This window comes from Chelon labrosus (assembly GCF_963514085.1).
Source record: "Chelon labrosus genome assembly, chromosome: 18".
In the NCBI taxonomy this organism is placed as follows: domain Eukaryota; kingdom Metazoa; phylum Chordata; class Actinopteri; order Mugiliformes; family Mugilidae; genus Chelon; species Chelon labrosus.
The window spans coordinates 25,986,695-26,004,162 of record NC_140351.1 but is presented as its reverse complement, the minus strand read 5'-3'; the positions used below and the strand labels follow the sequence as shown (position 1 = coordinate 26,004,162).

The window sequence follows — 17,468 nt, the reverse complement described above, 5'->3', positions numbered from 1 at the left end:
CAGACAACCATTCACACCTATGGCGAATTTAGAATCACCAATTAACCTAATGAGCATGTCTTTGGATGGTGGGGGGAAGCCGGAGTACCCGGAGAGAACCCACACAGACACAGGGAGAACATGCAAACTCCACACAGAAAACCACCTCGCCACTGTGCCAGAATCATATTATTATATAATAATATGAAGTTTGATTAAGTTTGGGTATATACTTCACAAAATATTAGCTTCAAAAGTTATTTTGATCTTTTGCCCTTGCAGTTTGTCCTGGGCAGACACTTGTAGCTAAGCAGAAAATTAAGGCGAAATATAAGAAGAATAAAAATTGGAAGAAAAACAATAGGGATTCTGCAACGTCGTTGCATGGACCCCTAATAATAATGTAAACATAGTAATCTCATATAAGAACACCATTCATTCATTCATCTTCTGTAACCGCTCATTATACAAGAACACCAAAAAATCAAAATCAAGTTTGGGAAAAATACAGTTGCTGCATCTGTAAAATGGGCCAGTAATGACTGGAAATGACGGCTGGATGGTGTCTGTATGACTGTAAATGGGGTCTAATAAGTTTCATAGATAGCTACAGGGTGAATGTCTGGTATGATACATGGTGTGTGTGTGAGTGTGCAGTGAGGAGCAGGGTGTTTTATAGACTGACTCCCCTGCTGAGAATGATATGTATGCATCGCTAAACAAGGCCTTGGGCCAAGAAGACAGGAAGTGGAGCAGCCCTTTGTTGCGATAAGGTTGGGGATAGGGTGAGTGAGGTTGTTCATGTGTGGTGAGGACTTCTAAACCAGACACCCATTAGTTACCCAGAAAGTGGAAATATGTACTGTTGATGGAAACAAGCAAAGCACAACTGAAACCATGTTTCCTAAACAGATATAGTCAGAAGGCAAATAGACAGTGGTCAAAACCCTTTCTATCCAGATTCACTGCCATTTTGAGTGGGTTCACCAGACGTGTCTTGATGTGGCTCAAATTTGGAGTGAATTGTTTTCAGGATTAAAAGATACAGATATGAGTGTTTGAAAGTACAGTTACTATAAGACATTTTTGCAGATCAAACTACTTATTTCTTCAGCAAAAATGTGGACATTTCTGGGCATTAGTGAAACATATTCATGTTCAAACATCTGCAGATTCAAGTGCAGACTTGCACTCTCACATTTAATGAACCAGACGGTAGAGTAACAAAGAAATATTCTGGAAACAAAAACCTGCATTTCTTTTACTGTCTGGTTCTTTGATTTAGCTCCATGTTATACAACTCTAATGACAGAGGACTGCAGATATGTGTGATTAGCAGCTGACATGTTGCAGAAGGAAACAACAGTTGCACAAAACGCCTTCCTGTTGTCTGTAGATTTGATGTTAACCTGTTTGAGTTTCCTGTTTTATTTCGTGAAGTTCTTCCTTGGTTTCCTGTCTAGTGTTACTTGTCCCCCTTTGATTGTTTCATTGGTTTCTCCTTGTGCGGTCCGCCCTCATTAGTTTCACCTGTGTCTTGTCACCCTTCTTCCCACTTGTGTGTATATATAGCCCAGCCTTTCCCTTTGTTCTCTATCGTGTTGTCTGTTATTCTTCCTGTGTCGTGTGTAATGTCTGTCCTGTATTGTTTCCCCTGTCCTGCTTTGTTTCCCATGTTAGTTCTTTGAGTTCTGAAGTATCCAAAAAAGGTTAAAGAAAAGTTGCCTTTTTTTGGATATACCATGGCCTGGATGACTGAGAACCTTCACAGACATATTGAGTTCTGAAGGTTTCCTTTTGGTTTTGCTGTTTGGATTTTCCTGCCATCTCTGCAGAAATGAATGAATTGAAAAAGTTCAAGGATGGCATTAAATGGGCACTGTATCCTTAGCTACATGCATTGTGACTGCATATGTGAGAGCTTTCCATTCGACTGGGCCCCTTTCTTGTCATATGGGAAACAATGTCAATGTCTATATACGGTCAACAACATGACTGTATACGGAACAATTTGAAAAGGATTCCTCTAATTTTGGCTGGTTTTTTAGCAGGTGTCTGGGTACTGCTGCAGTCTTGTACATCAACCCATAGTGAACATTTCTCCCAGTTTGCTAACTGCACATTCTCTCGTGCAGTAGGAGATGGTATGCACACGTTTAAGTCGGACCTATATTTTGAGGGACCGCACATGACCAATCAAAGTCGACGTTCGCGCTCGAGTGCAACGCTCTGAGCGCTGACTGTATATACGCCTGGCTCTGACCACACTGACTTCTTTCTTTCAAGCACGAAGGTTGGCTAACAAGACAAAATATCTCTCTCTACTTTAAAAAAAAAAAATGAGTTCAGTAGTTGTCCATATCAAGAGGGTTGTCAACCGTCCCTTGAAAAACAAAATTGTTCCGTATTTAGAAACAAAAGTATACGTCCCGTATTGAGCTGAAACGGGACGCATTTTGTCCCGTATTACTGTGAGAATCAAAAATAGTGAGTAAAATGTCAATGGAATGAATGAACAACAGGGCGCTTTATGTGAAAATTTACGGTAAACTTATTCCCAGGCTGTCTCCTGCTCTGTGACCAATGAGCTGACAGCGGGAATCCCGCTCAATCTCATTGGTCGAGGTACTGTTGTTTGCGAAGACAACAAAGCAAACAACTGTTACTCGCACTTTCTGTTTGAACTTTTCTTATTGCACTTTTACAAGAGGAATGCTCTGCTCTGCTCTATTGTTTTATATTCATTTATACTGTTTTAAGTTAAGCAGGACAGGTTTCTGTTAATTTGGTTATTTTGTATTAAAAATAAATTGTTGAATAATAATTTGTTTTGCACATGTTCACATCACTCAAAAATATGAATCTAATTCAATTCAGGTTCGAGTCAAATACTTCAAAAATCGTCTCACACACACAAAAAAGCTAAAAAAAATTCACCACCCCTGGAAGGGTGAAGGCAATCGGGTCGGCTGGCCCTGCCAATGAGGTGTCCCTTATTTATTTTTCAGGGAGTTGGCAACCCTTTGTGCATATATTGTTCTGCATTTACAAAATAGAATACATTGACTCTTTTAGTATGTTGTTGTAATTTCTTTATTTGTTACCGTGATTACTTTTATTCTCTGGCCCCTTAGTTTACCTCAGTTTCATGAGCTGGCCCCAATTCCCAATTAATTGAATAGCCCTGACCTACCCTATTCTCACATGGGCTCACACTGACTTTGTACTCCTGAGCTGGCAGAGTAAAGTCTGTTTAATGTCCGATATGGATAATTCAAACATTTGTGTTCTCACATCTCCTCCAGGAGACTTAAAGGGGAACTACTGTTTTTTACAACCTGGACTTTATTTCTAGCACAAAATACCATCGTTTACTCACCAATATCACTTTAGTTTCATTTGCACTTGTTCAGGAGATAATCAGATCAGCGTATATCCATATAGCGGGAATGCTCAGGGCACCGAGACGCAGCCTCTAAATAATGCATTATCTGCCGGGAAACTCGTTCATTTCGCCAATATTTAGTTAGTTTAGTAGATACGCTAGTGCTATTACCCGTTGAATTCCGGAGTTACGTGCTATCATCATCCGGGGTCCGTATATCGACCTACAGACCCCAGATGATGTCTTCTGACCTGGGGGATGTTGTCTCTGAGCGGCGCGTGCACCCACGACAGTCGGCTTGTTTGCCTGTAATTTGCTACTGCTGTGGTTCGTCCACAACCTCAGAGTCGGAAAAATATTCAGCCATGTATAACACAATAACACGACACAAAGACATCCACACACGTAGACAGAGGATTGGCTACAGGTGAGCGTGGTGAGTGGGGGTGGCATGGGTGTGGTGCACACACAGAGTCATGTGGTGTATACCGTAACGAGATTGGCTGGCACTGGAAGCAGCAGGAAGCTCATTGGACTGAGTGGAGCCAATGGCAATGCAGGGCAGGGTCTTAGGGTTACCTGGGCAGCAGGTGAAGCAGAGAGCAGAAAGCAAAGCGTTTAAAAACTCACACACTTGCCTGTCATCTAACAGGGAGCAGACACACAAACAGGTGACAGCAGCCAACTTCAAACCACACACACTGGTTTAAACAGGAAAGATAATGTGAAATAAACTACAACGAAACATGACGATGCCGAATCACTATCAATACAAGACAAAACAGGGCAAAGAGCCACCAAATACTGCATGTAGTGCCAGAGTAGTGACAATGACAAAAGTCTTGAAAGTACTAAATGCATGTTATGTTTGTCTCAAATCGACACTAAAAAGTAATTAGAAAAAACGCCAAAATGATCCCAAACCAGACCATATTGAATTTGTCTTCCAACTCTATTTGTACCCGCAAAATAAATCACCAATCTGGCAATAATGAATCCAGTCCAGACCATATGTGAGTCATTTCGATTGAGTAATGATTACAGCTTCACCAAATTATAGGATTTAGGTGCTGTTTCTCACTGAACTTGCTGCTCTGCAATGTTTTCTGGGAAAATATGATCTAAATACATTAACAAAAATATCTGGGAATGAATACAACAGAGGAAAGAAATAACAGCAAAAATCACTAAACTAATGAACATGCTTTTAAATCTCTATTTAAGCCAGTTTTATGTTTGATCTTATTTGTGGCCTTTAAAGTATGTTGAATTCATTCATTCATTCATCTTCTGTAACCGCTTCTGTAACCTATGAAGGGTCGCGGGGGGTGCTGGAGCCAATCCCAGCTGTCATCGGGCAAGAGGCACAGGGCAACACAGAGAGACAGACAACCATTTACACTCACATGCACACCTACCAATGAACCTAACGAGCATGTCTTTGGTGGGAGGAAGCCGGGGTACCCAGAGAGAACCCACGCAGACACAGGGAGAACATGCAAACTCCACACAGAAAGGCCCAGTTGGCCCATGGATTCAAACCCGAAACCTTCTTGCTGTGAGGCATCAGCGCTAACCACAACGCCACTGTGCCGCCCATGTTGAATTGTACGAAGGAATTTAAAAAGGGGGTGACTCTCACTTTTTTCTATTATTTCCAAGTCGATTTATAGCTACAGAAGGTCAGCTTATAATTAGCCCATCAGTTGTCTCCATGTTCCTGTCAGTTTTGCAGACAATAAAGCTGCAAATGTTGTGATGTATTCTTGGGACCAAACTGCTTTCATTGCGCACAAACTTTAACGTAGACCACCTTAGAAACGTACGCAGCATGCAAACACACACAGTTAAACACACATTGCGTCTTTGGTGAGTCTCCTTTAATCGAATGGAGCTGTAAGATGAGATGTCACTGTTTCTGCTGCAGTGAGTGCTCTGCTGGGCTTGACAGATCCCAGAACAGCCTCTCTACCAGTCAGCCGGACTGATCTCAGTGCCAAGATGGCCCGGCTGATGGGTACAGTGAATAATTGATGGCGTTATGAATGCACCTCAAGGCAGAGCTGAGACGGTTGTGCTGTGGCCGACATGACAACAGAACACAGCTCCGAAAGATGAGAGTGACGTGACGAGAAAAAAACACAGAATAAGACAGAGGACAGCGCAGTGGTACTTTGCTTATGCGTGTGGCCTTGTTGTGCTCAAGGTTAGATTTATAACTCCAGGTCTTGTGAGAATTAGTCCTGCCTCCCAGCATAGAAATAAAAAAACAGAGCCATGACACACAAACACAAACAGGTATCTGTAGCACGTTATAAGTCCAAACAATACCATGTCTGCTCACATACAGAAGCTTTCTACACACAGATGAGACACTGTAAACACAAAGGCTCTCCTAACCCTGACCAGGTTTAGACACAAAGCGTAGAGCAGCTCCTGCATTGCAGCCTCCACACCCTTTTCCATCCACTGCTCTCTTCGTTTCTTTTGTTCATCCCCTGTTCTCTTCCCCACACCCTCATTTTTCTCTCTCTATCCTCCCCCACCTTTTCATCCCACCATCCCCCTCTTGCTTTCTTACCTGACCTCCAGACCACCTCCACAAACATCTTCCCCATCACTCCCAGCCCCCCATCAATATCAACCCGTATGGTCTGCTCTTTTCTACATCTCAAACCCTCCACTGATATCATCACAATCAACAAGGCCCCCACCTTCTTTCCCCATCATACTCACCCTCCACTCCATCAGGCGGCCCTCCCCATGTCCATCGTTTGGGTCTGTTGTCCAGGTGGTCGCGGGCCTCCCCTCCACCTCCTTCTCCTCCTGTTCCTCGTTTGTCAGCTCCCCCAGCTCTCCGGCGCACCAGTGCCTCCAGCCGCTCCTGCTCGTTGCGTTCAGAAATAGGGAAGAACAGACACTCTCTTACCGAGCCATCGCTACGGCGACGGGTCCCGGGCGATGCGCTCGGAGACGGCTGCGCCATGGTTACCGCATGCGACCGCAGCAGCCTCGCCCCTCCGTCCTCTGTTCTCTGTCTGCTGGCGTTCACCAGAGCTGGTCCGCTCGTCTGTCACTCAGTGATACAGCAGCTCTACTTCCTCTCTCACTGCTGCTCCCTCTAGGTAACAGTGATTCCTCTCTCTCTCTCTCTCTCTCTCTCTCTCTCTCTCTCTCTCTCTCTCTCTCTCTCTCTCTCTAATGGCAGAGCACTGTAGCCAGACAAGAGGGGGCAAAGTGCAACCTGCCACCACCCCCATCACTTTTACTTTCCTCTATATCTTATACTTTATCTATATACACCAGCCTAGCGTAGTCTGAACCTCATAAAACGCCATTTGGATTTCATTGTGGGGTGTGTTTCAACCAATCCAATACAGATAGAAGAAATACCTAGATAGTCCTACAACCAATCAGACCAAGAAATTATGTGACGTATGCTCCTCAATAAACGTTACCTGTGGGTATTTTAAAGTTATTTCGCCATGTTTTACAGCAGACACAATAGCAGAAACTAGAAATATCATTTGGCAGCCATTTTGTTGAAAACAAAATCAACTCAATGGCACTCAGATGACGCACATGACTACGCTGCTGTTGGTCTTCTCTCCATCACCACACAAAGCAAACTATTTGATCAGCCCAAAAAGATCTTTACCAAAGCTTAATTAGTTACTAACAGAGAGACTCCTGGCTTCTAGGCTACTATATACGCTATACTGTCATTTCATTATAGATTTGTAAGAAATAAATACAATAAAACACACCTGACACACCAAAATGAAATATAACACAAATCCTATATTTTATCTTCTCATCTTTTAATCTAGTAGTCTGCACACTGCACTTATCAGTCAGAACACCTTCATCTATTATTCATGTTTTTTGTTTCGTTTGCTTGATTTTAATTTATTATTATGTAAATATAGCAATGCTGTAAATTATGTTACAGCTGTGTTTTTCAAGTTGTAAGTGCTGATAAAAGTGAAAACATTTAGTCTTAAACCATTCATTGGATGACTAATAAATATGGATTCATAAATTATAAAAATATACTGAAGGCTTTCTAATTTACATATTGTCCTTTTTAGGTAACTTTATTTTGACATTTTCTGTTACAGTTATGCACATTATTTTGTGGTGTGATCTTATATAATCTAAGATTATATAAATGTAGATTTCTGTCTGTGGATGTTTACAGCAGATAATATTTTGCTGTTTTGTTGTAAGAGCCAGAGAAATAAAAATTCAGTTTAGGAAAAGATGAGTTTCTCCTCATCTCTTCTGCAAAGTCTGTCTTTTCATTTTAATGAAATCATGGATAACCCTGACCACCCTCTCCACCACACAATAGACAGAAAACAGAGCACCTTCTCCAGAAGGCTCAGGAAATCTTTCCTGCCTCAAGCCATCAGTCTATACAACTCCATCTGTGTGTGACAGATGACACTGGACTATGGGTCCCTCCATATGAGCTGGGTTCCGCTCAAGGTTTCTTCCTGTTAAAAGGGAGTTTTTCCTTGCCACCGTCACCTTCATACTTGCTCTGGGAGTTCCAGGCCGGGTTTTGCAATTTAATTTTTTTTCTTTCTTATTTCTGTACATTGCTGCTGCAACTGTGAAATTTCTATCTATCTATCTCATAATGCTTTCCCAATCGACAATTAATGTGTAAAAAAGCCTGTAAATACTGTAATTGTACCATATACAAATCTGCTGCATACATGTAAAGACGTAAATGCCAGACCTCAGCATTGTGGGGTTTTGCTGAAGGTGCATGCAGAGTCACGCAGTAAACTGCAGGAGGAAAGAGAGGTGGGGGGAGGAGGGCAGGAGGTTCAGTTGAAGGGAGGATTTAAAGGGGGAGGGAGAGACACCAGAAATGAGAGGTGAAGGAGGGGAAATAGACAGATATTGATAGACTGCATATCAAAGACACAGGAAAAGCGGGGATGGATTAGCAGACTGCAGCTGAGTTATTTGCTGCAACTTGATTAGAGATTTAAATATATCTGGTTTTGCCCAGTCACTGAGATGAAACAGAGAATTTTATGTACTTATGGTGTGTTTGATTTATTTATTAGGGGCAATGAAGTGTGTTTATTGATTTTATTTACGTGGCACATGTGCCACGTTTAGTTCAAATGGATTCTGAGAGGAGACAAGATTTACCAAGAACCAATGACCTGGTAGCCAAAACAATATACATCCTTTTTAATTTCATAGTCATGGTAAACAACTTATAGCTTTATAGTTACATGACACATGACCAGGGACGTGCGGTCAGCCTGCCTCAACTGTTCGCTGCGGTCCGTTTATTGGGATATTTTTTGGAAAGCCAAAAATAGAAGATTGTGCATCTAAGCTTAAAACATTCTCAAAGCCAGACCTTCAGTCAAATCAGGAAGTGGTAAATTATGTTTAACTGTCTGTATACAACTCAACTCAATATTACAATGTATAATATATGTTTGATTAAGGTGATTTGGTTTTAAATTCAAATATTTCCATTTGTTTGTTTTTTCATGTTGAATAAGTATGAATGAAATGTGAAATTGCAACAGCTAACGCGCCCTCTCTCTTCTTCTCTCCCTTAACCGCTACAGATTTGACATTGTTCCTTTGGCCAAATATGTACCTTATACCTACATGTGTGTAAAGAATGCTCATTTGAGATACAAAGCATAATCAGTTAGATTTTAGATTTTTTTAGATTTTTATTTTGCACAACTATTCCATTGAGTTCGTAATTGTAAACCTGTGCCTCACCAGCCATGAACCTCGCCACACGTCACTGTACATGACGTGTATCACATGAAACATTTAAACAAGCTCAGGGTTCAGTGTCTTGCTCAACGACAGCAAGACACTGGACAGCCCGCTCTACCAACAGCCACCTGTGTTTGTATTTTTTATTTTTTTCATTCATCTTCTGTACCCGCTATTCCTGTTAGGGGTCGTGGGGGTCTGCTGGAGCCTATCCCAATTGTCATCGGGCGAGAGGCGGGGTACACCCTGGACAGGTCGCCAGTCTATTGCAGGGCCAACACAGAGAGACAGACAACCATTCACACTCACATGCACACCTACGGCAACACTAATGAACCTAACCAGCATGTCTTTGGATGGTGGGAGGAAGCTGGAGTACCCGGAGAGAACCCACGCAGACACAGGGAGAACATGCAAACTCCACACAGAAAGGCCCAGTCGGCCCATGGATTCGAACCCGGGACCTTCTTGCTGTGAGGCATCAGTGCCAACCACCTCTCCACTGTGCCACCTGTGTTTGTATTTAAATTGTTGTATTTATATGTGTATATTTTCTGAGCTGTGAAGAAACAGTACAGAGCTAAGGTTGATTATTCAATTCATAGATTAGTTGATTGATAAGAAAACACTGTGACGATTGACAAGTTATCTCTGTCCTGCTGTAGTTCTACTAAAGTAGATGTGACCTTTGTGTAAAACTATTAGTTATCCAATTAAATAATAGATTGATAGAATATTAATCTAAAAATGTTTATATATTTCTACATTGTTTGCTATCTATCAAAAAAAAAAAGAAAAAGGGAAAACATATATAATAATATGCTTTAGATTTGGAGAGGACTCCTCGGGCTCTCGGAAACTGTATGGCATGTTCTGACATTTTATAGACTGGATGACTAAAATTAAACTGACAAACAATTAATTATAAAATGTTAAATAAATCTGTTTCTATCTGATATAGTTAGAGAAAGATATGAGCCAGGTTAGCACTTCACTACAGTATATCCTACAATAAAATCACAGCATGTGTTTCTTTCACATAATCTCAGGCATATTGATTCTGCAGCTTTCTTTTCCTGTTCAGATGCGAAATATGTGCTTGTCATAGTGCTGCCTCCATCGACTGTCTGTTCCAGTAAGCGGCACATGATATGCTGGCGGTGATGTCATGGTCCCTTGAGACTGACCAATCATTATGTCATTAAGTTATGCATATGAGGCGGAGGAGGAAGTGGAGGATGGAAGGAGGCTGTTAGTAGGCAAACAGCTTCTAAATCAATAGATAGAGCGAATCCCTCTCTTCTCTCTCTCTGTGGACCAGACTGTCTTTTTTGAGTCATTTTTACTAATCCCTCATATGCTGCTTAGGATTTCAACAAGCTCCATTAATTTGTGTTCTGGTTATTGCACAAAACAACAGATCATAGTTGTTGGACTGTGATAATATGAGTCAATGGTTCTCAGCCAAGTGATGCCCACTCATGAGTCATGCAGAGAGATCTGCAGAGACTAACCTCAGTTAATCTTTACGACTCAGCAAGATCCCACAGCTGGATCCTAATATCTGTTGCTCAGATACATGGAAGTGTTATATGGGGTGCAGCTACATGTGTGAAACACAAATTCAATTTCAATTAATTTCAATTCAATTAAATTTTATTTATATAGCGTCAATAACAATACAAATCGTCTCATGACGCTTTACAAAACCCAGCCTGATACCCCCAGAGCAAGCTTGAAGGCGACGGTGGCAAGGAAAAACTCCCCTTTAACGGGAAGAAATCTTGTGCAGAACCCAGCTCATACGGAGGGACCCATCTGCCTAAGGCCAGACAGCTAGAGACAGAAAAGAGGGAAGAGAACAGCAGGAGGAACGACATACATACATCTGTCATAGATACATACATCTGACTAAAGCATACATAAGGAATTTGATTTTACAAGCCTTTCAGATTTCTAATGGCGTGACATCTGATTAATATTCTCAAGTGATGTCTCTTGAGTCAGCATCAGTTGGGGTCGAAGAGTTTAAGATGAGGTGTTTTATAGAAGTGAGCTAACCAGACATCTGCAGCCCGATCCTAATCTCCCTGCTGCAGGCTACATTAGCAGCTACTAGCTTCAAACTGTTGACACTGTTGGCACCACACCACAACCAATAAGGGGCCGTCCACACGGAAACGCAAAAACGCTGAAACGCTGAAACGCATAAATTTTTCATCGTTTTGGCCTTTCGTCCACACGTATCCTGTAAACGCATAGCCCTAAAACGCACTTTTCTGAAAACGGGTCCCAGGGTGGAGAAATTCAAAAACGCAGCTCTTGCGTTTCCATGTGGACGGCGAAAACGGGGAAAACGATGACGTCATCGCCACACTCCCGAGCAGCCTTCCACCTCCCGCGAGACGTCTCGTAACAACATCAACAACAATGGCGGACTACATGCTAGTTTTCCTGCTGGAGAAGATATTGAGCCTATTAGGGTTACTAGGGCAAAATATCATGCTCCTGTGCCACCACGCTGAGCAAAAAAGGCGATTTGTAAACAGCGCTCAAGATTTGTGCGCATGCTCCGCCTCTTCCTCTCCGTTTTTGGTGAATTTCTGAAACTGAAACAGCGCCACCTATAGGCCTGGAATATGAAGTAGCGTTTTCGGTCGTGCTGAAACGGACCTGTGTGGACGCGGATATTTCTTGAAACGATGCCCTCGAAAACGGAGAGGGAAAAGACCGTTTTCGTACGTGTGGACGAGGCCTAAGACTGGATCATGAGATTAACCTCAAAGAAACTAAAAGGCTACACTTAGCAACAATGCTAATGTTGCTAGCAGGAGATTCAGCAACTAGTTTCTTAACAATCGTTAGCTTTGCTGCAGATGCATTTTCATATTTTCCTCATAAACTAAATCTAAAGATGGACCGTGATGTCATCCATATGTTTCCCAAAGCTCAGTGTGGTATCTCTAGGTATCGCAATCTTACCAACGAGGAAAAAAAATACCCTTGCATGCAACTGGATAGTGTTGTGGAAGTTTTTCCTCTGCTGCTGGTGAAGAATGAAATAGAGACTTCTGCCGGCCGACAAGGTTTTATTTTCTTTGCAAAGAAAAGGTCAATCAACACTCGAGCGGTCAAAGGTGAAGAAAGACCCCGAATGTGGGGAAACCTAAACATTTATACCTGAGGAACACCCCCTTTGCATCCATTTGTCTGCTGCAGGGGTCGGTCCCTCCAGGAAGTGTTGTCACACCCTTTTGTCTATTGCAGGTATCGATGCCGACCCCCCGTTGGTGGTTTTTCACCTGAGGTATCCTGCAGGATCTTGCATTTAGGTGCAAGGCCGTGTCCAGACATCGCAATCCACAAAGACAAAAGGGCCCAGTATCTCACATTAGGAAGGGGGAAGTTGGGCATCTCTAGTGGCTGAGACAAAGAAATTGAATTTTACCATTAGAATAGTCCTACAACCATTCAGAGCAAATGATTGTTGCCTCTTGGTCTCGCCAATCAATCTGTTTTGTCTGGTCTAGTCTTGTCAGGTTAGTTGGGCGGCTGTGGCTCAGTAGGTAGAGCGGGTTGTCCACGAACCAGAGGGTTAGCGGTTCGATCCCCGGAATGTGCCACATGCCGAAGTGTCCTTGAGCAAGACACTGAACCCCCAGTTGCTCCCAGTGCGTGGCACTGGTGTGTGAATGTGTGAGTGCTTGTGTGAGCGAATGGGTAGATGTGTCTATGACTGTAAAGCGCTTTGAGTACCAATAGGTAGAAAAGCGCTATATAAAAGCAAGGCCATTTACCATTTAGTTAAAAAATAATTTGTTGTTTGTGTTAATTGTTTGTTGCACACTGAAAGATCAAACGCACAGTTCTATCTTTCAATGTGCAACAGCGATTGGCTATAGCCATAAAGATCCTCATATTTCTCAACTCCTTAACATACCACCGCTTTTATTCCATAATGTCAATATGCTCTTAGTTCACGTCACATGGAGCTCACATGGAGCTTTCCTGCTCCCAACTATCAACGGGTCACACTCAGGAAAACAATGTCCTGTGTGTGTAAACACCAAGCCAAACTCTTCATGTTTCAGGTGAATACACACAATAAGTCAGTGGACAGAAAGTCACTAGGGCTTCTCATTAATTAAGTGCTACTTCCTTAAACTCCTGTTCAGCCGAAAAACATCTGCAAACACACCAACTTTGTTATGGATTCACCCAGTGGTGTACAGCAAGGGGTTCAGAGAGAGAGAAATCAATATGATCCTGTGATCTTGTTTCTTGGTCAGAGTTTGTGAATACGAATAAGAGAGTGAGGGAGAGGTAAGAAGGAGGGATAGCAGAGGTATGATTAAAGTACATAAAAGCTGCCAACTAAGTTTGACTTGTTTTAAATATCTGCATTCATTGAAACTGATTCCTGGTACGGTTTTTATTTACTTATGCCTTGATCAGACGCATGATATAAATTATGATTATGTTGCACATAACTAATCACAACAAGCCAGACTCTACAATGGAGCTGGGTTTAAAAAAACTATTTTCCAATTAAAATCATATCAATTAATGCCATTTCTTGTATCCTCTCACAAGAAGTCTTCAGTCTCGCAAGTCTGGTTTCACATGACCAGTGCAGCAATTCGAGATTAGTCCACATGTGAGGGAAATACCTAACACGACAGAAGCTTCACCCCTGAATGCAACGTCAGGCCTGCAAGCTGATTGGATTTAAACAGTATGATGAGAGAGAAGAGCTGGACAAATGAAAGATGTAAAATTAGAGGGAAAATATTGTGGAAATACTGCACAATTTTGGACCCAGAGCAACATAATTTTTTGTGAAAATCTCTTTCACAACTATGTGAAATTGTTTTTTGAAACTGAAATATCTCTAAATGAATACTGAATCAAATCAAATCAATTCAGGAGACTGTAACAATACCCAGCCCGACTCTACAACTTGAATATATACAAATATAATTTCCTGTACTGTCAACATTTTCTCTCTTTATTTCTCAACTTAAAGGTTAATAATCTTCTGATACAGAGCTGTTGAAGGTGATTCTGTTGTGAGCTCTGACCTTTTCTGCCTCTTGTTGCTGTCTTCTCTTCTCCTCGACCGCGGCCCGGCGCTGATGCTCCTTCTTCTTCTGCTTTTCCATCTTCCGCCCTCGCTCCTCGACGAAGCGTTCCAGCTGCTGTTGCGCACGCCGCTCCTTATCCCGCAGCACCTCTGACAGCTCTACACGCACGCATACACGGTTTAGAAAGGTGGAAAGTACAGCAAGTACATTTGCTCAGATACTCAGTTATGTGAGTCTATACTTGTTAATCCACTACATGTCTGGATTTTTCTTCCAGGAACTTCAAAAACAGGTGTCCAATTAAAGCCCCTCTCTCATTCACTTAGTTTATGCATATAGTGAGAAAACTGTATTTTATCTCAGCATTGTTGTGGTTTAGTGATGTATATTTCTGAGCAAATGTTCATGTAAATTTGCAAACACTAGTTTAGACAAAGTAAGCCTTGAAGGTTCAACGTTAGATAAATATAACCACTGTTGAATATCTTCTGTCTGCAGAATAAACTAAAATAAGAAAATGCCACAGATGCAGTGTTGAAGAGTTTTCAAAAATTAAAATGTGTATTATTTAAGAGTATTTTTATAGTATTTGAAATACTGGTGCACACCAAAGCAAACAAAATGAAGTTTGTCCACCACTGTTTGCCATGATTTTTTATTCTTCTTGATTTTTTACTGTGTTTTTCCTTGTTACGTTCAACTAAATCTAAACCTCTTTAAAGACTTATTGTTGCCTTTCTTCTATAAAATAAGATAATCCTTTAATTTACCCCACAGTGGGGAAATTTGTAAAAGTAGACATTAAATAATACAAAAAATAGCAAATTAAATACAAAAAGCAATAAATTTGAGTTTTTCCCTTAACTCAGTTTTTACCTTAATGCTCTGCATACTATTTACTTTCAACGTCCAAAAAACAAGCTGAAACAATGGCAGCTGGACTTGCAGGGTTTTTTGAAAACAATTCATCCAGGTAGCTTCTTCGGTTCTAAATGACTGGTGTTTAGGTTTAAATAGACACATCTGTGAGTGTTGTCCATCAGAAACTCACATGACTCGTGTCTTTCAAGGACCAGATAGTCAGCTGTAGTAGGATGAATCTGTTTTGATCCTGTTATCTGTCTCCAGTGAATAGCACTCTAACAACCCATTAACGTTCAGAGACTCCTGTCTCAAGGTATGAACAAGGGTGAAAATTTGTATGGACAGATGTTCAGACTGTGTTGTAAATGTATGTTCAATTATATCTCCCCTGTTCAAAGAAGAGTTTTCCAAGTTGAAATAGATGGCTTCCTTTTTCCTATTTAACACCATATGTCTTCTCTGGCTAAAAATTGGACATTGCTGTTTTCAAAGTAACGTCCTTTGTTCTTCAGGAGTAGGTAGACAGCTGAATCCTGACCTGAAGAGTGGGCAATACCCACAGATGTCCCTATTTGAACCCCAATTCCCTGAGGACTTGAATGAATTGACTTCAAGAAACTTTATCAGTCCAGTTGTCCGTTCTTGTACTTCCTTTTTAGATGTTTAGATTTAGATTTAGATTAGATTTAGATTTAGATTAGAATGTTGGATAACCGAGTGCCTTCACAGACTTTTTCTGCTAATACTTGTCTACTTTTAAATAAATAAATATTTAAATTCCTAATGTATTTTCCCATTGAGGTATTTTGTCTAAAATAAAATGAAATATCCATACTTCCTGACAACTACAATCCTTCTCACAATAAAATATGATACTCTTTTATTTATTCCACTGTGCCAGACACAGACCAACAGGACATACCTCCCATCGCACTTTTGCTAAATGCAGTCGGGAGCCTTCAGACAAGTGAAGGAACAATGAAGACATTAGTTCTGCTAATTGCAGGTTGTACATATTACTACATACAACCTGCATGTACATACAGTACATATTATTATTATATGTATATTGTGTGTTTTGTTATAGTGCTTTTATTATGTGTGCCTACATGTGAATACTGTGAATGAATTTGCCATCCAATCAGCCTGAGGTTATCTAAATTGCAAAAAATACTGTTAATTAAATATTTTCTCCTCTCAGCAGACAAAAGGGCCACCAGACAAAACAGGAACAAGTAAATATTGAGGCAGACCCAGTGTGTAATTCAAACACTGCATATACTGTACATATACTATATGTTTTTATTTATTCCTTTTTTATATCTTTATTCAATGATGCACTGATAGGAGAGCACTTTTCATTTCGTTGTACTTGTGACAATGACAATAAAGACCTATTCTATTCTATTTGTAGAATTTCAGATAGATTTCAATGCTGGCTTATTTCCAATTTCAAATGCCAAGGATTTTGTTAACCTGTAGGGCTGCTGAGACAGGAGAGTGACGGATGAATCCGTTTTGATCCTGCATGCTGAGAATCAAGATCCCTAAGAGTAACCTCAAGCCCTCTTGCTTTGTTTCTATCCCATATGTGCACACAAATCCTCTAAAGATACACACAGCCATTATATATGAGAATACATACACTTTTGAGCTAAGACCAAAGAGTCTGCAGCCGAATCACATTTTTAAAACGATTTTTTTAGTTGAGCACCAAGTAGTGGCATCAGAAGGAATGTGGCTGTCTTTAAGGGCACATCCACTAAATGTGAATCCGTCAGTCTTTTTTTTTTTTTTTTTAAGTGAAACCATGTTGTAAATGTTGACGTAAATATGCAAATACTCAAAACCCTAGGATAACAGTGACCTTACATGCATTGCCTTTTTAATTTTTAATTTTAACTGTGCGATTATATTTGAAAATATAACATTAACTTCTAATAATAGCATGAAATTACTCAGCCTGTGCCCAACTTTGCAGCGAAAACAGAGTCTTTGAAGGAATCTGTATTTTATTAAGAAGCAGTATTAGCTCACTGTTGATGAGGTAACGCTAGCATGTCGATTTCCTTATGTTTGAGTGAGTGCAGGTAAATTGAATGACAAAGGTTTTTGTTAGAATGCATTTTGCTTACCTGTCATGTCTGCACGGTTTGGAGCCACCTCAGACATCGAGTATTTTCCACCAGGGGAGACAGAAAAACGTCTGAAAACCGACAAGAGTCAACACAGTGACTCAGGAAAAGACGGCGGAGAGAAGATGCTATGAGGGGAGGGGACCTAGCATGGATTTGTGCTGAGGTTGTAATATTTTTGCACATTCGCCATATATATATGGCTACGAAATTAGAAATTATTCAATTAAATTAAATTGTATATACATAATT

The 17,468-nt window shown here is 40.9% G+C and overlaps 1 protein-coding gene across 1 annotated transcript in view; it reads right to left on the bottom strand.

Moving 5' to 3' along the window:
- The window catches only part of map7d2b (MAP7 domain containing 2b), a gene marked incomplete at its 5' end in the record, with an annotated part of 55,760 nt that extends 38,507 nt beyond the window's left edge, over positions 1-17,253 (bottom strand). The window contains 4 exons of the mRNA XM_084566436.1: positions 3,854-3,943; positions 6,101-6,248; positions 14,215-14,375; positions 17,217-17,253. Coding sequence (XP_084422562.1) covers positions 3,854-3,943; positions 6,101-6,248; positions 14,215-14,375; positions 17,217-17,253 — 436 coding nt within the window. The remainder of the gene's footprint in view (positions 1-3,853; positions 3,944-6,100; positions 6,249-14,214; positions 14,376-17,216) is intronic.
- Positions 17,254-17,468: the final 215 nt, after the last annotated feature.